This window comes from Microcebus murinus, chromosome 5 (genome assembly GCF_040939455.1).
Source record: "Microcebus murinus isolate Inina chromosome 5, M.murinus_Inina_mat1.0, whole genome shotgun sequence".
Lineage (NCBI taxonomy): Eukaryota > Metazoa > Chordata > Mammalia > Primates > Cheirogaleidae > Microcebus > Microcebus murinus.
In genome coordinates, this window is record NC_134108.1 from 27566035 (window position 1) to 27590047 (window position 24013).

At 32.7% G+C, this 24013-nt stretch overlaps 1 protein-coding gene across 3 annotated transcripts in view; it reads left to right on the forward strand.

The window, feature by feature from the left end:
* HBS1L (HBS1 like translational GTPase) overlaps positions 1-24013 on the forward strand; it is a 91251-nt gene that overhangs the window by 15748 nt on the left and 51490 nt on the right. The window contains exon 5 of one of the 3 annotated variants that reach the window (XM_076002933.1): positions 1104-15193. The exons of 1 other annotated variant lie outside the window; for it this stretch is intronic. In XM_076002933.1, coding sequence (XP_075859048.1) covers positions 1104-2575 — 1472 coding nt within the window. In that variant the 3' untranslated portion in view covers positions 2576-15193. Of the gene's footprint in view, positions 1-1103; positions 15194-24013 lie in introns of those variants that run through there. One more of the 3 variants, XM_076002935.1, reaches the window with a different exon arrangement.

Sequence of the window (24013 nt, forward strand, 5' to 3'; positions counted from 1 at the left end):
ATTAAATTTCGAATTTAGTGGACAAAAGAGGGGAAATGAGATGGTACCATTATATTAATTGGTTGGTATCTGTCAGTATGAGTGTGGTGATTTGTTAACTGGGTCAATATTTCTTGTAACCTATGGGCTAGATTTTTTGCTACTGCAAGGTTGGATACAGTCTGTTACCATGAAAAAAGAGTTTTTTGGGGGGCCGGGTATGGTAGCTCACACCTGTAATCCTAGCACTCTGGGAGGCTGAGGTGGGAGGATCATTTGAGCTCAGGAGTTCGCGACCAGCCTGAGCAAGAGTGAGACCCCGTCTCTACTATAAATAGAAAGACATTAGCCGAACAACTAAAAATATATAGAAAAAATTAGCTGGGCATGGTGGCACATGCCTGTAGTCCCAGCTACTTGGGAGGCTGAGAGGCAGGTGGATTGCTTGAGCCCAGGAGTTTGAGGTTGTTGTGAGCTAGGCTGATGCCACAGCACTCACTCTAGCCTGGGCAATAAAGTTGAGATTCTGTCTCAAAAAAAAAAAAAAAAAAAAAAGTTTTTTTGGGAGGGATGGGGAGGCACAGATGCATACTTTTAACTATTAAGGGAATGAGTGTATAATATGTCATCTTATGATAATAGTGTTTCCTAGATTGCAGTAGAAATTACAGGGTGTTATTTATTTGCTTGTTTGTTTTTAATGCATTAAAATACAGATGAAAATGAACCTAGGTTTTTTCTTTTTTCTTTTTCTTTTTTTTTTTTTTTTAGAAGTTTTGAATGTGAGATAATCCTGACTAAAATTTAATTATGGTTAAAACCTCTCTTTGTTAAATTCATGGAAATTAGAATATTGACTGGCTTGATACACATTTGTTATTTATCAGTGAACAAAGTATGATGGTTACTTTAGATTGTTAAAGGAAAGTAATATTCCTTTATTATTGTTTTTTAGAGTGTTCACTTAATGTTTTATAATGATCAACTATCACTTTTTTCATGTCATAATCAAAAAAGCATTTAGTAATTAAATGCCTCATTTCATGTTTCCTTTTGGTTGCGGTGACTGTCTTCTGCATATGTCAACCTGTTCATCTGAAAATTAATGGCTCTTGTAAGGTAAGGAGTCTTATTTTCTTCCTCTGAAGTTTCAGCTGATAATGTTCAAAGTTCTTATCCTCGATCAGCAAATCATTTGGATTATAGTAGCAAACCCTTTGATTGTTGTAGCTCAGTAGCAAAATGTGGATCATATCATAATTCTTCAGTTCCAAGTCACTATTTACTTCATAGAAAAAAGAAACTTGACAGACCTAAAAGTGAAAAGAAACTAGAATCATGTAAGTTAACAAAAGAGCTTTCGCTAGCTGACCTAATTCATGATATGCCAAGAGATTCTTGTAAACATCAGCCATCAGTCAGATTATCATCCACAGATAGTCCAGAAAGTCTACTTTCAAAGAATGTAGATGGTGATTTTTTAAGATCTGAGGCATCTGAATGTGTTTCCAAAGATGATTCTGCATTCAAAGAAATACCAGATTTAAAGTCCTTAATGACAAAGAGCACAACACTGAATAATTCCTTATTTATTCAAAACAATTCACTATCAGATTTCCCAAACATTCCAGAACAAAACAGTTTAGGAAGTTCAAATAATCCTTTACACTTAACTAGCTCATTGGAAAATATAAGTCTTGATAATTTAAATGCAAGTAAAAAGGCTGAAATTAGAAGTGTTTCTTTAGGTGAACAAAGTGCTAAGAATGACATTTTAAAAAATGACAACTTGCAGTTTTTCCAGTGTGAAAGTCCATCCCTAGCTGAACTGTTTCAGGAACGCAAAGAAAACAATCTAAGCCAATGCTTTACTTTATCTGATCTTTGTAACCAGTCATCTGCCAGTTTCACAGATCTAAGTTTGGGATCCTTTCCCCTGTCACAACTAGCAAATCGCTCTCAGTCTTCAGGTGGAATATCAGAATTAACAGGATCTCTGTCATCTTTGGCATTTCATAAAGCTTCTCCCATAAGAGACCTTGAGAATTTGTCGCTTTCTGATTTGATTGCAGAAACGATTGATGTAGACAACTCTCAGATTAAGAAAGATTCCTTTGAGCTCAGTTTATCTGAAATGAGATCTCCTGGAAGAGATTCAAATATTGATCTTAGTGTCCTTATAAAAACCCCAGATTTTGCTCCAAAGCTTTTAGTAGACCAATCAGTTGCTCCAGCATCAGGAACTAATAAAGTTCCAGGTTCAAAGTTAGGGAAAAATTCCAGTTTTCCTAAGGATATTAAGAAAAACAATAAAGGCTCTTTGACTAGAAAGCCACCTTTTTCTCTCTCTTGGACCAAGGCCCTTGCTGCTAGACCTTCAGCTTTTGCTTCAACACTGTGTCTTCGTTACCCACTGAACAGTTGCAAGCGACGCACCTTTGACCTCTATAAGACTTTTCTTTATAGTAGACAAGTTCAAGACGTAAAGGACAAAGAAATAAGTCCTCTTGTAGCAATAACACCATTTGACTTCAAATCAGCATCTCCTGATGACATTGTAAAAGCTAATCAAAAGAAAGCTTTTACTAGAGAATAGTAACAAAAGCAAAACTTGATTACTGTTGTAGAGCTTTATATTTTTAATTAAAGTCTTTATAGGATCACTTTATATTATGGGATTCAAGTTGTGATTTTTATATTAAAATGGTCTTAAGTCAGTCGATAACTTCAGTTGGTATGTATTTTTGCACTGAAATTTTTTTTTACTATCTTTTAGTGATTACTGACTTTAAGTTGATAGCCTATGAGTATGTGTTTACAAAGTGCATATGAAAACTTGATATTGTAAAATCAAACCTCAGATATTTTTATTTGAAACATTCAACTTTATAAGTTTTTATGATGAGATTTTTTTCTATGAAATATTTTTGTGTTTTGTTCTTAAACAAAAATGCCAGCACTTGGGATTATTATAGTTTAGTATGAAGATTATTCTTATGTGGCATAGTATAGCTGAGACATTATATATTCAAATAGTACTGATATCATTCCAAGTTTCATTATTTTTCTGCAGGTAAATACTAAAATTTTTCTATTAGAAAATGTTAAAATTCCTGACTTTTAAGAGTACCATGGAAGTTGTTGAAATACATTTTTGATGATGAAAATATAAAAATCTTTTAAGGGACCATGTAAATATAGATGCTGGATTAATATGTGAATTATTTTTATACATTTTTCAAAACATTTGTCCTAAATGTACCCCTTAAAATAAATATATGGAAAGTGTTGTCAAGTATGGTTGCATGTTCTTCAAATACACATTTTTCCAGATCTCTCTTTTTCTTTACAATAAGTAATGAAATGTGGGGTTTTCTTTTTTGCTACTAACAGCTGTGTGCCCTACAATGACAAAGTTTCAGCAAAGGTAGATCAAATAAGAGCCCTCTAGTGAGCAGAATAAGTGGGTAACTAGCAGTGGTCCTTAACTAGCAATCATAATCACTGGGGGAATTATTTCAAGACATACTGTGTCTTCACTCCAGATGTGCTAAATCAGTCTCTGAGGGATGGCACTTAGGAATGTATATTTTCAAAATGATCCCCAAGTGAATCTGATGGATACTTCTGCCTGAGAACTACTGCCTTAGAGAAAGAAATCAATAGAACCGAATTATTAATGCTAAGAATAACATCTGACCAACTTGAATGTATACTTTCTAGAAAATATCAAGGAAAATTGCTAATTAGAAATTATGGTCTTTTGCATGAAATGATGCAAGTATTATTAGTATTCCTTGCCAAAAAAAATATAGTAGTATCTGTAATGCTATTTCTTAATAAAATAGCTGGCCTTTTCCCAGGAAAGAAATATTTTTCTCCTATAGCTGTTTCACTATGCATATGGTAATTTTTTTTTGTTCACTTCTTCTTTCTGTTTATTTTCAGAAAGACATTCCAAAATTTTTAGCTCTGTCTGATGTTTTTGTATTAGTATTTTGGTGGGAAAAGTTAAAATGGCATTATGTCTTCATTGTTATAAGCAAATACTTTTTGATTTCTTATGATGTTTTCAGGTTTTGTTTTTAACTGCATATTTCAATGCATATAATACTGACACTTAGGAGATCATATAAATGATAAGCTATACTTTCTGATTGATTAAAATATGAATTACCCCAACTACTGAGTTTGTTTTTCTAGTCTTGAACCTTTATTAAACATTTTAGTAATTTTGAAATATAGTATATGACTCATTAACTAGATTTATATGTAGGCAATCTCCAATTTTGAAGTGAATTATAATATATTCTAAGAGCTTGTAACTAATGGATAATTCCTGATTAATTGCTACCTAAGTGGTCCATTTTGCACGAGTCCACGAATACTTATTTAACCTATATTTAGTTGAATAGTGGCACTATTGTTTTACCCTCTTATAATAAAGTAATTTTCAAGTAAAAATACAATACTTCTAAAGCTATATAGCAGACCTTATGGAGTGAACTAGGTCTCCCTTTGTTAGCTGATCAGGATTGTAACTAACATTTATGAGATTCTTTTTGTGGGGAATAAAATTATGTGTTACAGGGTGATAAGGGAAATAACAGTATCTTAAATAAGTTTCCAGGCTTCCTATTTCCCTTGTCTTGGCTATGGGTCTGTCAGGCATGTACATGGTAAGCATTTACCCTTATTGACCAAGCGAATGTCACAGTCTCTGAGATTCTGAGGGTAGAACCAAGAAGACCACTTCTCCTTCCTCCCTTGGCCATTGGCCCTTGGTAAAAAGATGAGTGCCTGCTTGCTGTTGAATATATTCCTTGTGATGATATTGTTTATACTAAGTGCATATTCTGCACCAGCTGCTTTTTATTGACTGACTGCTGTCTTGGTAGCTCAGGTATGCTGTTCTGGTTTTTGTTATTTTTTAGTTCAAATATCAATTTCGAGATGCAGCCATTTTTATTTGCATTATCAAGTACATTAATATTTTGCTTTAGGCATAGGAATAATTTGTAATTACATTCTAAACGATATAAAATACATTAAAAATTATCATTTTTGTTCTTTTTGTTCTATAAGAGATCTGATGTTCATGAATGTTTTGTTCTTTTGCGTTCGGAAGTCTTTAGTTGGCTCTTTTAGATATAGTTCTTCTTACAATTAATTGCCAAGAACCAGGGTTTCATTTCTGTACAGAACACTTTCCTTTTCTTTTTGTTTTACCTTTTCCCCTTTTCCTTGTTACTGAACTGGCATTTTAACCTCTTTTCTTCCCTTTAGATTTGAATTCTTCTTTCTTGAACTTTTACCCTTCTTATCATATAAGTAGTGGTAACTATTCTCAGTGATTTATATTTATTAATAATTTTTACTAAGTGGAAGGTTATGTAACTAATTGTCGTAATAGGGATAAAACTAGTAAGGTGCTCTTTCTTGTATATAAAAGGAAGCATATAAGGTAAACATAGTCATAGGGAAAAACAATGAATTATTTTGTGATTATTTATCTTTTAAATTGACCGTGAATCTATTTGTGGGCCATTGCAAATAAACAAGTACAAATTGTATATTGAGAAAGAACTTTGTATCAGTAAGTTTCTGTTTTGTGTTTATACAAGTATATATTTGGTTATAAAATCAGTTTTATAGTAGCTTAGAAATTGTTTTCTATTATTTATATAAACAGTGGAACATATGTAAATAAAGATAATGTTGACTGTACAAGGAGGATTAATAGGGATTTCTATACTAGTTTTCTTTTACCTATATACTTATAATTACATAAAGCTCAGCTTATGCAGTTGTATATTATAATTTTAATTTTTAGGTTGTAAAAAACTTGTCACATTTTGAGTGTATATATGTGTTTTGCAAAAGCTACATTGAAAAATAATTCTGAGGTTTTCTTAAATCAAGTGTGAAACATAATTTACCCATTAGGTTTTTCTATATGAACTGGATATGTCTGAATGATTTTTTAATAATTTATGCTGAAGGTTCTGTTGTATGTCTTATAAACAAATTAAAAAAAACCCAAACTATCTGGTTATGAAGAATTTCTTTTAAGATAATTAGCATTTAGAATTCTTCCTTTCCACAGGGTAAAATTTAATGTATTCTTTTAACTTTTTAGGACTTACACAGAAACACTATTAAAGTGTAGGTTATGGTGAGTATTAGTAATGTAATTGCAGAGATACAGTGGAAGGTAAAAGAAATGATCAGCTGGGCGCAATGGTATGTGCCTGTAGTTCCAGCTACTAGGGAGGCTGAGGCAGGATGATTGCTTGAGCCCAGGAGTTTGTGTCCAGTTTGGGCAACTTAGTGAGACCCCTGTCTCCAGAAAAAAAAAAAAAAATGATAAAGTGTACATATGTTTCTGATGTTGAGATTCCTGATTTATAGTGTATGACTAAAGGAAAGCATTTTAGATACAGGATGTATATATTCTGATATATACAGGATGTATATATTACCATCAAGGGGAGGGGAGATATGCACACTTAAACACATAATTATATTTATTACAGTTTGGCACATATAACATTATACTGTCTAAAGCTGACATCTTTGTCTTCCTCATTCAAGCTGCCACCTCCTTCTGTTTCCTATCTTTATTACTAGTATTACCATCCCCCAGTTTCTAAAAACAGAAACCTAGCTTCGTCTTGATTCTTCTCTCCTCACGTACTACTTAGAATTGCTTACCATTCTTGTAATTTCTACTTTATAAATAAGTAAATATATGTGTGTGTACACATAGGTATGCATATATAGAGAGTTGTTATTTGTGATAGTTATATTTTATAAAGTCACTGCAAACACTGAATTAGTCAACACTGAACCATTGCTTCTATGGGAAATAAAGGGTTAGGTTCCTATGAGCCTCTAGTCGCAACATTTTTGTCGACCAATCAGTACACACCCTTACCCTTGCTTTATTTATATATCATGGATTCATGAACATTGAACTCATGATCAACAGCAGTATAACTGATGCCTTATCTAACACATCTCCATCTTAGCCTTCTTATGCTTAGGAACATCAGACAACACTTCAGCACTACACTTGCAGGCCATTTTTTATCAACAAAAAGCACAAATGAAAAAATGTGACACTAAATAGACCAAGAAAAGGATACTTGTTTACAGTGTGAGAGGTGAAACAGGCAGAGTGTCTCCTGCAAGTGAGTGCAAAAGTGAGTAGTGATTTGGGGGTTATAAATAAACTGTAGTGAATAGGTGAATTCACAAATATGGAATCTGGGAATAATGAGGATTGGTTGTATATGTTTTGGGACCCATAGTTCACTGTACTCCTTTTATTAACATCATATGTGAAATCATAATTCCCTACACACACATACTCTTTCTCTTGTAACCATGCTTTATTGTTCCTCACAACGCTTGTATCACTGACATTGCTTGTGTTGTATACATGTTTTATTATCTGTCTCCTCCCTGTTCCCCATTCCCTCTCCTCCATGTAAATTCTTCAAATGCAAGAATTTTGTGTGTTCACTGCTGTATCCCCAGTACAGAATACATCTGGTAAATAAATGTAGGAAAGGCATTTAAGTAAAAGTGAATTTCTCTCCTAATACAGTCCCACAATTTTGTTCCCTACTGCGGTTCCCAACCTCCAGGCCATGAACCCCACTGGTTTGCAGCCTGTTAGCGCAGAGCTCCGCTGGTCCTCCCCCCCCATGGAAAAATTGTCTTCCATGAAACTTAGGAGGGGGGTGGTGGTGCCGCACCACCAGGGGGAAGTGAGTGAGCCCAAGAGGGAAGCTTCTCTACTCCCCATCGCTGGCTCTACTCCCCCTGAGCTCCGTGCCGTACACCTCCATTCCCCATCCTCTATCCGTGGAAAAATTGTCTTCCGTGAAACTGGTTTCTGGTGCCAAAAAGGTTGGAGACCACTGAAAACCTATAAACCAACCTAAACAAATTGTTTCTTTATTCTTCCAGAAACTTTACTTGCATATGACACAAATGTGAATGTACATACACGTTTTTACACAAATGGGAGAATACTGTTACGCTTTTATATCTGCGTCACTTAATAAGCATTTTGCAGATCTTTCTTTATTGTCATATAGATCAATCTCATTCTTTTTAAAAGCTGTGTAGAATTCTTTAACATTGTACCATAATTTATTTAAACAGCCTAATCTATTAAACATTTTAAGTGTTCACAGTTGCTAATGATAAATGAACAACCTATATTTTTAGAAATTGAATTTAAACATTTTCGATAGATACTACCTAATTGCTCTTAATAGGGATTGTACTAATTTCCTTCCCACGAGTTTGTGAGTGTTTTTGCGCAAATGCTCACAGATAAGGGTATTATTTCTTTTGGTATTATGCCAACCTGATAATTGGAAAATAGTTTTTCATGGGTGAGGCTAACTGCCTTGTCATATATTTAAAGCTATTTATATTTTTTTTAGAACTGTCTGCTCTTAATCTTTGCCCATTTTTCTGCTGGTTTAATTTTTCATTTCATAATTTATAGGAATATGTGTGTGGAACTATGTACACACATATACATATATACATATTTATATACTAAGGAAATTAGTCCTTACAAAAATTATATGCATGGAAAATACTTTTTCTGATTCCCAGTTTGTCATTTCCTAGGTCATATTTTAGAAGATAAATTTAAAATTTTTATTAGTAATTTTTCTTAAGGATTTTTGTTTAAAAGGCTACTCCACTACAAGATAATTTTTTAAAAAGATTATTGTTTCTTCTAATACTTCTGCCAGATTCATATTTTTATTTTTGTATCTTTGATCCAGCTAATATTAAGGGCTAACAGAGGAATCAGTTTCTCCACCAACATCTTTTCTCTTTATGGAAAGACGATTTATTGAATTATACGTCCTTTTTTTGGAAATCCTATCTTTGACACATACTAAATTCCTGTCGGTCCTCTATTTTGGGACTCTGTACTAATAAATTTAAATTATTGTAGCCTTTTATTATGGTTAAGTTTTAATATTTTGTAGGCTGTCTTGTATTTATCTCCTTTTTTATAGGTTTCAGAGTTATCGCACATGGCTCTTTTTCCTATATGAGCTTTAGAAATAGCTTGTCAAGTTACTGAAAAAAATTCCAGTTGTAGTTCTTATTGTGTTTATCAAGAGATTTTTGAAGGAAAACAATATTGTTTCCATAGATGCCAAAGGCTTTAGGTAATACTAAATGTTATATTATCATAATAGATTTTCTAGTATTGATCTAGTTTTACATTATCTTAATAGATTTTGTAGTATTATTTTAGTCTTATAATAGCTCCACTTGGTCATGGTAGATTATTCTTTTAATGTGATGGATTTTATTTGCTAACATTTTATTTAAGATTATTCTATCTATTCATAAAATGAATTTATAATTGTGTATGTGCATGCTTTTTGTTGGATTTTGTTTTTTCTTATGATTGTTGTATAGAAAATTTAGAACATTTTTCTTTATCCTTGAATAATTTAAACTGTGTTAAAATTATTTTTTTTATGATAGGATTCATCTTTCTGAATATTCTGGGGTTAGTTTCAAAAGTTTTAATTTTCTTTGAAAACCATCCATTTCATCCAAGGTGACAAAAACATATTTTTGTTAAACATTGTATCAGACATTGTCATATTCTTCTAGAGTCTTGGGTATTATTTTCTCTACTCTACTCTTCTCGTTCCCCTTCACCCAGCTTTTTTCTTTTTTGATTATTACCTTGTAATTTGTCTTGTTTTTTCTTCCCCGAAGATTGGCTCTTAGATTGGTGATTAGTTATACTAGTTTTAATTGATTATTTTGTGAGTTTGTCTGTTTATGACTTTGTCTGTTTTCCACTTTTTATTTTTTACCTCTCTGAGTAAAATATTTAATTTAACTTAAATGGACTTTTAATTCTTTATCTTAAAAGTTAGTTTTAATTTATGAGATTTCAAGCAGAAAAATATAGGAAATAATACAAGAAACATCATGGAGCTACTACTTTAACAGAAGCCAACATTTTGTCACGTACATTTAAGATCTTTCTCTGTTTTAAGAAATAAACTAGTAGATTGGAATCTAGCCCCATCCTTTCCTTGCTCCTTTCTACTACCTTAAAGTTGATATGCATCATTCCTATTTTCTCTTATTGACTTATATCTCTATAGTCATTATTTTTCTTATGAATAATGCATTTGCTGTAGCTTATGGGCTGTTTTAAAGTTGCCATTATTTTCTGAATAATATGCAATTTTGATTTTTTTTTTTTTTTTTTTTTTGAGACAGAGTCTCGCTTTGTTGCCCAGGCTAGAGTGAGTGCCATGGCGTCAGCCTAGCTCACAGCAACCTCAAACTCCTGGCTCAAGCAATCCTCCTGCCTCAGCCTCCCAAGTAGCTGGGACTACAGGCATTCGCCACCATGCCTGGCTAATTTTTTTGTATATATATTAGTTGGCCAATTAATTTCTTTCTATTTATAGTAGAGACGGGGTCTCACTCTTGCTCAGGCTGGTTTCGAACTCCTCACCTTGAGCAATCCACCCGCCTCGGCCTCCCAGAGAGCTAGGATTACAGGCGTGAGCCACCGCGCCCGGCCCTCAATTTTGATTTTGATTTCCTTTTTAAGCCCAGAATCTGAGAGTTTTAAAATTTCTAGGTTCTTGGGGGAGTTTAATTATTATTATGATTTCTGGTTTTATTATACTCTTAATCAGAGAATGTGGTCTGTACTCTTTATTTTTTGAAGTTTATTGAGTTTTACTCTTTATATAAATTTTGATATGTAAAGATACATGCTCTTTCTATGGATTTGAGTTTTTCATTAATATAAAGTTCCCTTTATGCTAGTTTTATGCTTTTTGCCATAAATTCAGTTTAACATTAATGTTGCGATTGCTACTTTCTCTAAGTTTTATTTATCCATCCTTTTGCTTTCAGTATTTTGAGTTACTTTGGTATAGTTGTGTCTCCTGTACTGGTGTATACTTGGGTTTTTCAGAGACTGTTTTAACAAATGGGGTTTTCCCACTGATGGCATTGATATAATACCTTCTGTTATTTTTTAAAAAGTTGTCTTCTGTACTTATTTTGATATATGATTTATGTTTGTTTTGATCCTTGTATATACTCTTTGATAATTTGGAAAATTTGTAGTTTATAATTAAATTACATACTTTAACTTTTTAAAAATTTGCCAACATTAAACAATATATGTTGATCTCTCACTATAAAAAATGAAGAAATTAACATATTTATACTTCACTTTCTATTTCTCATAATTTTTGTTAATATTTTAAGTTCTTATGTAAGGTATTTACCTTTATGCCTTTGATAATGTTAATATATTTAAATTTCTATTAATTGAATTATTAACTTTTAAAGTTGTTTAATGAGTCCTAGCTTTAAAAATTGAGCTCTTCAGAGTTATTCTTTCTCATACTTGCCCTCTCTTTTCTCCTGAGATTTTTTAGTTATATTAGTCATTGATTGTCAGGATTTAAAGCATTTTCATTTTATTCTGTACTAATACTTTCCTTAGTTTTAACCTACAGTTATTTTAAAAGGAATCTAGTGATTATTTGTGTTTGACTTGGTTTGACATCTGCTTCAACTCCTCCCTTCTCCTCCTCCTAAAATATGCATGTGAAAATATTTCCTGTGTTATTAAATATTTGAAAGTGATTTTGTGATCTGTATTTGCATGACAAATCGACAAATAATAGTTTAGGGTTACTCTCTCTTTCCTGGAGGGCTTTGTAGATGTTGCTCTACTGTTTTCTATTACTGCATATTGCTAGCTAGCCTGATTCTGCTGCGTCTAGTGTGGCTTTTATTTCCGTAGTAGTTTCCTGCTCCCCCTTCAGTTTTCTCCTGAGCTCTGCTGGCTTACTGTTCCACTTTTCCCAAATTTTCCCCTTTTGAGGCAAAATAGAAGCTCTAGGAGGCTGTGGAATTCTCTTTTGAAGATGTTTATGATTTCCTTGTCCTTGGTGTAGATTGGGTCTGAGATTCTTCTCAGCTTTCACATATGTCCAGATCTAGCTGTTTTCATGATGGCTCCTTGGGTGGGTCCTTCAGAGGTATGCCTCCAACTTTGGAGAACTATGCCTTTTGGACAAAATGTGCAGTCATGTGTGCCCCCATGTGCTCTCACTTTGATCCAAATTTCTGTTTGGCAGATGCTCTTCGTAGTTTGTTTTGGTATTATTTTGTTGAAGGTGGAGTGTTCTTCTGTTTCTCTCTTTCTCCCTTTTATTTTTTGTTTTGGGGTGAGTTCTTTTGGGAGAAGAATGGTATAGAAACATCTTTGCTCTGGTTCTTTAACTGGGTGTTTTTTTTCCCCAAGGGCAGTTGGTAGATTAGATAGTCCCTTTTTGACTATGAAACTAGACTGGTCTGAGAGGCTTGTGAATAATTTCTTTCTGGGTATGTGATATGGCAAGCCTTGTGTTAAAGTTTTATTAGCAGTTTTGGTATAATGATTCCAGTATCCATGTCAATAGTGTGGAATGCAATTTCTTTTTTTTCTCATTCAGAGAATTTTTCAATATTTTTGTATTTTTATCATTTTTGAATGAGAACTTCTTAGTAGCTACATAAAAATTAGCCTTTTGGCTGGGCGCGATGGCTCACGCCTGTAATCCTAGCACTCTGGGAGGCTGAGGTGGGAGGACCAGTCAAGGTCAGGAGTTCAAGACCAGCCTGAGCAAGAGCGAGACCCCATCTCTACTAAAAATAGAAAGAAATTAGCTGGACAACTAAAAATATATATATATAAAAAAATTAGTTGGGCATGGTAGCGGATACCTATAGGTCAGGAGTTTGAAACCATCCTGAGGAAGAGCGAGACCCCATCTCTACTATAAATAGAAAGAAATTAATTGGCCAGCTAATACATATAGAAAAAATCAGCTGGGCATGGTGGTGCATGCCTGTAGTCCCAGCTACTTGGGAGGCTGAGGCAGTAGGATTGCTTGAGCCTAGGAGTTTGAGGTTGCTGTGAGCTAGGCTAACACTATAGCACTCTAGCCTGGCAACAGAGTGAGACTCTGTCTCAAAAAGAAAAAAAGTAGCCTTTTATGATAATAAATTAGAACTCTAATCTCTAAAATAATATATTGAATATTAACATGTCTTAATTTAGATAACATTTTAGTTCCTCATGTTAACATATATTGAAAGTCACCAATAGCATCAATAGCAAATACATGTAACATAATGAGTTATCATTAATTTTGTTATACATTCATGTGATTGAACTGCTAAAAGAGCATATATTTGGGGAGCAAAATTATGGAATTTTCGGACGTTTTTTCCCTTGACACCTTAAATCTATCAAGAGAGAAAACACCTCTAAATTTATAAAAATGAGTAACATTCTTTTTTTCCCCACAAAAATGGTCAGAAATTAAAATACATATAGCATTATTATTGTTTTAAAGGAAAATCTTGACAGAAAAATTTTATTACTTATGGGTAAAAATTTTATAATTAAGTCAACCTAACTGGAAGATAAATTGTTTTCACCAGAATGGATATTACTTGGTCAACTGAAGTTTCACTCTTAAGGCTTTTTCTAACACTGGATTTATTTTGATTCATTTAGAAAAATAGTTAATGTTAAAAAAAGTAAGCAATGAGAAAAAATAGTCTATAAATCTGGAAAAAGAATCATGTGTAATTTAAATTTAATATTTTTTACAGTTCTCAAAATTGATATTTCATTGCTTCAGAAATAAAGTAACTGATAAATGTTTATACTAATCAGATCATTGTTGTTTAAAAGTATTATAGGAGCCGGGTGTGGTGGCTCATGTCTGTAATCCTAGCACTCTGGGAGGCTGAGGTGGGAGGATTGTTTGAGCTCAGGAGTTCAAGACCAGCCTGAGCAAGAGCGAGAACCCGTCTCTACTTAAAAAAAAAAAGTAGAAAGAAATTAGCTGGACAACTAAAAACATATATAAAAAATTAGCCGGGCATAGTGGTGCATCCCTGTAATCCCAGCTACTCGGGAGGCTGCAGCAGAAGGATTGCTTGAGCCCAGGAGTTGCTGTGAGCTAGGCTGACACCGGCACTCTAGCCTGGGCAACAGAGTGAGACCTTGTCTCAAAAAAAAAAAAAAAGTGTTACAGGGTTTGAAGAAATAGACTTCAATATTATACTTTATAATTGAGCTATTTTTGATAAGATTTGCGTTAAGTAATACTAGTTTGCTCATACTGCTTAGAAATATATTACATGTCATTTTCCTTTCCTTTTGAATTTCATGTAGTTTTCCTTTCAAATACAACTGTAATTTAGAAAATAGAGCCTAATTTTATATAATGAAGATGTAGTTATTTTCTAACATTGTTTTGCTATTTTTTTGTAGTGTTAATAGTCTTTTAAACAAAGTATATAGTATATTGGTATACTACTATTTGAATATTTCTACAATATTATTTATACTCAGATGATGATTATCATATTTTTGGGTCTTAATGGCAGGATGTTCCTTAGACCAGATTCAAGAAGTCAATAAAGGAAAAAAAAAGGGGGGGGGAAGCAGAGCTGTAAACACTTGGAGCAAGATCACTTTTTTCTGCTTGCCCATGTGCTGTATTTGTCTGTTTCTTAGACTTTACCAGTGTAACTAAATTTAGATATGGTGATGTTAGATTTTTATGAGAAGATGCAACTTCTTCTTTCTTCCTTCTCAGGTCAAATGTATTATGAGATTTTATCCTTATCCTGGAAATTAAATCCTGTGATTAACTAAAAGTCTACATTTAGAGGAAGATTATTAATATGAGATATTATGAAAACTACTAAATCTGTATGAACTTTTTAATACTCTTAAAATATATATTTCATTTTACTTTAATTCTTTTTAGTAAGTTGCTAAAATAGGCATATTCAACTGCAACTTTTTTATTTCCCTCTTTAGTATATTTTTCATTGAAAATTTTTTTGGTAATTATCCATCATTGATTATTTTCATTTAAGCAATTAGAGGAATTTTATACTTGTACAGATAGCTTCAGAATTAATTGGCTTTCTGCTTAAAATTATGTGGGTTCTTTTTAAAGGAAGTGGTTTATTTCAGTGAAAAAACTTTAGTAGTTCAGAATGTTCTCAGATATGTTTTAAGATTCTCTTTGTATATACACCTACACTGGAAAAACTGAAGCACTAATTGCTTAATTTAAAAATAATTTACTTTAGGCTCTCAAAACAGCTTATCTGTTTTTATGAATAGCCAGTACCATATGTGAATTGTGTGAATGTCTTATAGTTTCTTTTTAGTATTAATTACTTTGCTTTTTTTAACCTTACAAATTATAATCAGATTATATATATTTGTGTATACTTTCTTGTTTTATTCTAAAGCATTTATAAGTCCTTTTAATAAAAAATAATTTTTAAGTCCTTGTTATATGCTAAGCATTGCTAAGTACTTTAGCAAGGGATAGAATGGAGGAAGACAACAAATAAAATTCAGTTTAGCCAGTATTTATTACATGCTTTGTTTTTTTAAAATCAGAAAATTGTGCTAGGCACTGGGACACAGAACTAAGGCACAGACTTTTCCTACAGCGTTATAGTAGCCTCTCAGGGGTTAGGTCTCAGATTTAGTAGAAGTACCAAAATACAGCCAAGTGCTTTCACTCTGAACTTGTTACTGCTTCTTTTTCTTGGTTTTATGTAAAGTTTTCTGTTCTGGGAGCTGCTACCTTTCAAGGTAAGTTAGGGAAGTGAATTAATATATTGAATGTCAACTGTGTGTCACACTTTATACAATCTTGTTTGGTGATAAGTATCTTAAGGATAAAATTGAATCCTTTGTTAGGGAACCAGCTTTATCATTAGTGGGATATTTAAAAATTATAAGGTTTTTTTTCTTGCTAGTATTAGTTAACTAAGAGACTTGTTATTCCTGAATAGAGAATCAGTATCAATTTCTAAATCCTGGCAAATTAGCAGTCCTAAAAAATAAAGTCATTTCTTAGTCTATTTAAATTTTAAGTCACTTTGTGGTTTTTGATTCCTTACTTAAGGCCACAATTCTGTTTATTTAAAATACCAGAGGATTTAATTTTTTTTATAGTTGCTATCTCAGTGCCATTTTAAAGCACAAACTTAAATAATACTGTTTATTGAGACAAATGAGAAAATTCAAATGTACCAATGTAAGAAAAAGCACACACCTAATCCTATTATCTAGAATTTTTGAACTGTTTAGCAATTTTGATGCATTTAAGCAATAATAATAGACAATATTAATGAGCACTTATTGTATGTGCTCCAAATGCTATACTAAATACTTTATATCTTCAATCATTCAATATTCACAATAATCATATAGAGTAGGGATTATTATCTTAGATTTATAGCTGGAGGAACTGAAGCTCTAAAATATCTAAACATCTTGACCAAGTCCACAAAAGTAGTAAATGGTAGAACCAACATTCAGAGCAATGTGTTTCTAATACTAAAGTCTTCATTTTTATACTTTGTGTGTGTTTCTACATATGAGGGTATATTAGTCCTTTTTAAATAAAGGAGGTCTTCTTTTTTAACCCATTTTAACTTAATCTTGCCACATTAAACAATTACTCCCCATTTTTTCTGTCCCCACATTCCCCTGGTAACTATATACAGACTTTTTTCTTATACTGATAATTTCACATTTCATTGTATTCTGTTTTCTAGTTGTCTGGCATTTTATTTAACCAAACAGCTATCATAGGAATTTTAGTTAGTTTACTATTATAAAAAATGCATCAGTAAACATTTTTGTACATCTTCAATTATATAAAATATGTGATTCTGGAGGAGTATTGCTGGATAAAAAAGTATGGGAATTTTTAAGGCTTCTAGTAAATATTATAAAGTTATCCTTCAGAAAGATTTACTTATATTTAATTGTTAATCATAATAGCATTGATAGCATTATTTTATAAGGAATAAGATAATATAAATATAAATATCAATGTGTAAATATCATTGGTAGCATTATTTTATATTCCACAGAAGGGTTTTATATCTGTATTGAAGTTTTCATTCATTAATGAGTGAGTAGGAGTAAAATATAAATTATACAGTTTTTCCTGGGCCTATTGTCATGATGTTACCTATGTGTCCCTGAAAATTGTGTCCATGACATATTGAACAGGTCGACATTGCCCAAAATACCATTTATCCATGAGAAAATAGTGTCTATCTACCTTACATGTTTCTAGAAGTAAAATAACCTATGTGATGCAGGTAGCCCATTGTCTTGCCCATGGAAAATGCCCAAGAAATGATAAACTGAACTTAGTTCAAAGCAATGAAAAAAAAATTTTTTTTTTAAATCATTCATGATGTTTTTATCTAGGCCCTTTTTGGGATAGTACCTGCTGCCCTTTTCTCCACTTAGCCATTTTTAAGTCTGGTGTATATTTTTTCCCATAATTATATATAAAAATAGACACATACATATAGGGATTTTTGATTATGCTTTTTATAAATAAAAGGTATACTGTATTTTTTATTTTCCTTTTTTTGGTAATACACTGTCAACTAGATTATTTCCAGCTTGTTCTTCTTGGTGATTATATACTTACTATTCCATGATATGGCTATACTGTAGTTTATTCGACTTCTTATATTGAAGCATATTCATTTTATTTTAAATTTTTGCTTCTGTGAACAGTGCTATTCATAGAATATCCTTGTACATGTCTTTACATGGTAGAGATTTTATGAGATGGATCCTCTGTAGTGGAATTGCCGAATCAAAAGATGTATTGTTTATTTTTCAATAGATGAGGTAATTGCTTTATGAAAAGTATTATGGTTCATTTCTACTCCAGCAGTACGTTTCATTACTTTTTTTGATTTTGGACAATCCGACAGGTAAGAAATTAATGTCTCATTGTTACTTTAGTGAAGTTGAATATTTTATTTATTTTATTTTTTTATTTTAGCGTATTATGGGGTACAAGTGTTAAGGTTACTTATATTGCCCATGCCCCCCTCCCCCTCGAATAAGTTGCCTGGGCTAGAGTGCTGTGGCATCAACCTAGCTCACAGCAACCTTAAACTCCTGGGTTCAAGCGATCCTCCTGCCTTAGCCTCCCGCATAGCTGGGACTACAGGCATGCGCCACCATGCCCGGATAATTTTTTCTATATGTTTTTAGTTGGCCAGTTAATTTGTTTTTATTTTTAGTAGAGACGGGGTCTCAGTCTTGCTCAGGCTGGTTTCGAACTCCTGACCTTGAGCAATCTGCCTACCTTGGCCTCCCAGAGTGCTAGGATTACAGGCGTGAGCCACCGCCTCTGGCTGAAGTAGAATATTTTTCATGTATTTGTCACTTGAATTTTTTCGTGAATTACTAATTGTATCCATTGTCCATTTTTTATTGGATTTTTTTTATTTTAAGCCTGTTTATATTATAGGTAGTAACTTTTTATTCCTCATATACCTTATAAGTATTTTTCCCATTCTTTTTATTCTCCTTATTTATGATCGTTTTTTCTATAGGAAAATTTAAAATCTTTATTTCAGTTCTTTGGTAATTTACTGGTGTCCAGTCTTGCATTTAAAAAAACAATAAACCTGAACTTCAAGGTTATACATAGTCTAAATTTTCTCTTGAGAGAATTATTGAATACATTTTAAAAATTTAAGTATAATTCCTGTAAAATCTATTTTTGGGTAGGGCATAAAAAAGGGTGGAACTGCATTTTCCTTCAGATTTTCATTAGACTTTTAAGCATGCATCAAGCATGTGTGCTGTGACTGGTAGTTTATGGTATAGTAGAAGGGATTGATAGCTTTGAAATTAGATCAATATTGTTTTTGCAACCTAGCTCTGCCATTTGCCATCTGCATGACCTTGGTGAGTTATTGGATTCCTCTGAAACTTGATTTCTTTTTCTTTAAAATGGTGATAATATTCTCTACCTCATAGTGTCATGATGATTTATCCTTTATCTACTTTACCTACTACATGTATATAGTAGTCCCTTAAAACAACATTAATGTCCCTTTCCCTTTATTAATTGCTTTAAAATTCATTACATTTGTTATTATGGAGTTATTTCTGGATTTAAGTATCATTACCAAGTCTTCTTAAGGCATTTAGGAATGACTCTTGGTCCCACATATGAATTCAAAATCGTGTTTGGAAGTAATTTATTATATCTGGAGATATATACAATGGTCTATTTTGTATCTTTTTAAAACTTGAATTTGTTTAGGATTATTCAAATAGAGCAGCCTTTAACGTCATGTTCCTGAAAATCCCAAAGGTAGCATTTAGAAGAGAAATTGAAGACTAGGTTGAAATAAGGACTAGGTTGAATCTGTGAAGGCCTGTGTATATGTATTTTATTGTCACTGAAAACAGTGTAAATAGCACCTAATTAAAGAGAATATTAATAAATTTTGATGTCTTTTAAATTTGGTTAATACATCTTAATTTTCAGTTATCATCTCTTGCTATTTGGAACCCTTTCTTGAAGTTTTCAACAAGGTTCTTGTAAACCTTTTCCCTTATATCAGCTTGTGCATACTATATTTTTATTTCTCCTGAGGCTTTTCTTCTCTCCAAATGCTCACTGTTTCTCTGATTTTATGACCAGAGTTGTTGATTTCTCACTGCTAGTTTCTACAGTAATTTAGAAGAGCACAGATACTTGTGTTAGACTGCTTGGATTTAGATTTCAGCGAAACCAACTACTAGATGTGTGACCTTTAGCAAATTACTTAACACGATGCCAGTTTCCTCATTTGCCAAAGTAGGATAAATAATGTTTTTTAGGATAGTTGTGATGTTAAATGAGATCATATGTATTAAGCCATTATAGCATTTCTTGGCACATAGTAGGAGCTCATTAAATTTAGATTATCCTGCATTGTTAGGAAGTATTTCTCAAATATACATTCTTAGCTTTGCCTGTAATAATATCATGCCTAAGCTTAAGACATAGAGGATTAACATGGTTTGGTAGGGAGAGACTCAAGAATAGATAATTCCAGGGATGGGGATGTAGATGAAATCTCTCAGAGAGAGTTTAGAATAAGTGAAACAGAAGGCCTAGGACAGAATAGTGAAGAATGGTGTATTTGTCTAGTGCTTTTTTTTGAATGATTTAGACTGTTTCATTCTATAAGTTAAAAAAGGGTGTATTTTGTAGGATGTCCTATTTCTGGTCTAACAAACAAAATTTTCAGTCATAGCAGTAATATTTACTAATAAAATTAAATGATTCTGTTTTTTAAGAGAAAAATTAGTAGTAAGAATTCTTACTGCTATAGAATGGTTATATCTTAATTTTAGTTCATTGCATGTATTTGGTTATGAATTTTATAACCTTTTATGAATACCTCAAGGTATCTAATCCAATCTAATACACAGGTTGAAATCTGTTAATTTAAATTTTTTAATTTTTAAAACTTGCCGATTTAGCAATATTTAGTAACATTAAAGTGTGGTCCCAGTGAATCTTTTTGGCTTTTTTCCTTCTGTGTCATAGAAGATGGATGCTGTGTATGATGGATTTGATGAGGCAAGTTGTGCTATAATGGTGCTTTAAAGTGAAAAAATAATTCATGCCAAATAAATTATGCCAAATAAGTCAGTGCAGCTATATTATCAAAGGAAGTGGTTTATTCTCTGTGGCCTAGTTGGTGTACTTTCTGAATGTGCAGTTGGTAACTAGAATTTAAATCTTTAGTCAGATTCAGTGAAATGATTTCATATTTTAAGTAGTTTTTCCATCAGAAACTTTACACTGATTTCTTTGAAATTTTGAAAGTCTTAATTTGTGTGTGTCTGTGTATATCTATATGTACCAAGATATTGAAACATTTATAGGAAAAATAATGATGATGGCAAAAAGTATACCTACTTGGAAAACCCCAGGTTTAAAAAAAAATAGCTTTAAATGATTTTTACACCCAAGGTGTTTTGATCTGAATGACTTTGAATTATAGATTTGTCTCATGTTAAAAAATTTATTATGAATTTATTTTGAATGCTTTTAAGCCATATAAATATAAAAATATTTTGCTTTTGAAATCTTTCAAATTACCCTTTTGTAATGTCAAAGTAATATATTCTTAACGTAGTAAAAGTGAAAAAATTCACTCATGATTTTCTTACCCAGAAACAACAATCATCATTGTGTTTTGCCATATTTTCTTTCAGTTTTTTTCCTATGCATTTTTATGTATATTACTAAGGTCGTATTGTACTTACAATTTTCTATTCTATAGTTTACTTCTTTTCATTATACATATAGTTATTAAGTATGAAATGTCTGATTTCCTTAAGTATTAAGTTTGACAGTTGATATCTCTAACATTTCACTTTAATGCTTCTAGTTTTATTTTTATTGCGAAGATACATCCTCAGTCTTGCAAATGCACGGTTTGGCTTGTGATTATCTGTCAAATTTTTTTTTAGAGCAATTTTTGTGAAACTGTGGATACATCAAAAATTCATGTTATTTTCAAATATGAGTTCCATCATGGAACCAGTACACTTCAGACAACTTGAAATATTAATATCAACAGAGTGTTTGGGAAGGAGGTGGCTAAGGAGCAACACAGTACGTTGATGGTTTAAGAAGTTCCATTCTGGTGATTTTAATCTTGAAAATGAGCCATGTGGGCGACCTGAGACCAAGATGGATGATGAGCTAAAAGCTGTAATGCAAGCAAATCCATCTCAACCTATGTGTGAATTAGCATCAAGGTTTAATGTTAATATTCCAACAATATTGGACCCTTTGAAACAAATGGACAAGATGAAGAAGCTAGATAGATGGGTTCCATATGAATTAAATGAGCATCAGAAGAAAAATCGTCTTGAAGCTTGCCTCTTTGCTGTCATAACATAAAGGCAAACCATTTGTACACTGTATTGTTAACGTGATGAAAAATGGATTCCTTTTGACAATTGCAAGCATTAGGCACAATGGTTGGATGAAGGTGAAGTGTCCAAACACAGTCGGAAACTGGATGTTCATCAAAAAAAGCTAATGGTGTGTGTTTGGTGGTCCAGAGTTAGTATTTTCCACTACAGCTTCATGATACCTGGCCAGTCAGTTACAGCAGATGTATATTGCAGCCAACTGGATGAAATGATGAAGATGCTTTTGATTAAGCAGCCAAGATTGGTCAATAGAGAAAGGCCAGTCCTCTTGCAAGACAACACTTGACCACATGTTGCACAGACAACACTGCTCAAACTGCAGAAGCTGGATTTGGAAACACTCTGTCATCCTCTGTATTCACCAGACCTTGCACCAACTGACTACCACTTCTTCAAGCTTTTGACCACTTTTTGCAAGGAAAAATACTCAAATTTTCAACAAGCTGTGGAAAACACCTTTCATGATTTCACTGCCACTTGCTCTCCAGGCTTCTTCGCTGCTGGCTCAAATAAGCTACCATTAAGATGGCAAAACTGTGTTGTTGTTTTAGGTGCACACTTTGCTTAATTCTACTGCTTCTTGTTTGAGATATAATAAACTATATTTTTGATTTGAAATCGGACATTTCATCTAAAAAGCTAGTGTTCTGTATTAGTGTTTTTACATCTTTGTAGGTACTGTTTAGATTTGAAATTACTTAATGTCACAAGTTTACTTTTTGAAATTGTCCCTTGTAATATTTCTCACATTTAGTTGAGGATTTTATGTGAATGGAAAAAACCACCTTGGTGGTTTTGATTGGGGTTTAACAACATTATTTCTTAGACAACAATTTTCATTTAACTAGTACCCTATTTTATGTCAATAATACTATTAAAATGTTCAGACATTTTGCAGTTGATGTCATTTAGAGATTAATGGTCTATATGTGTGTAGGAGGGATACTCACTGAATAGGCTAAGTAGATATTTTAAAAATAGAATTATAAGGGCATGAACTTTAAAAGGTCATCTGAACTAGTTTCCTGACTTGAGGCAGGTAGTCAAATATCTTTTTATTTATTTATTTTTATTTTTTGAGACAGAGTCTCGCTTTGTCACCTGGGCTAGAGTGTAGTGGAGTCATTATAGGTCATTGCAACCTCAAACTCCTGCGCTCAAGGGATCTTCCTGCGTCAGCCCTAAGTAACTGGGTCTACAGGGGCACACCACTATGCCCGGCTAATTTTTTTATTCTTTTGTAGAGATAAGGTCTCCCTGTGTCATCCAGGCTGGTCTTGAACTTCTGGCCTCAAGTGGTCCTTCTATCTTGGCCTCTTGAAGTGCTAGGATTACAGGCATGAGCCACCATGTTGGGCCCAAACATCTTTTTAGTTAGGAACCTCAAAACAGTCAAGTATAGGTGGTTGTAATTTGCAAAGAATGTTAAACTGGTGTGGACAAATTGTTTAATTTACATGAGCCTTACTTCTTCATCTATAAAATTAGTTTTATACCAGATAAGTAGTTCTACATCTTTTTTCTGTCCCAGGACATTTGAGAGAGCATATGTTGGCATCAGTGTCTCCCAGTGACAGTGATTTTCAAAGGGAGAGGAGCAGGAATGTACCTGTTCTTTTGATTCACTTGCTTCTCGCATGCTGGAAATTACTGGATTAGAAAATATGTTACTTTTATCCATATATAAAATTACATAATTTTGTTAAATATTTGAGTGCCTGGTATGTACCAGGCATTAGATTGGATATAGTGGGAAATATCAAAAAGTCATCTTCTGGAGCTCATAGGTTGTAGTGGTAGGGCACACGCTACATATTAATATTTTATAATACATACAGAAAGCAATATATACTATATTGGAATATACAATAAAAGCTCCTGATGTTCAGGTCATCATTTTGGTCTGGAGCTATCATTTTTAGCAATTTGTGATTATCACGTGTGACCTAAAATTGATAGCATTATGCTGTGATGTATGCTCTAAAGCCTAAATATTCCTTTTCCACCTCCTAAGTCAGCATGAGCAGAAGGTTAAGAAGATAGTATCCAGGTGTTTATTAATAGAGAGGACTAACCTAGCCTTCTAGTTTCCCAGTAGAAATTAAAATTGTTTTAAAC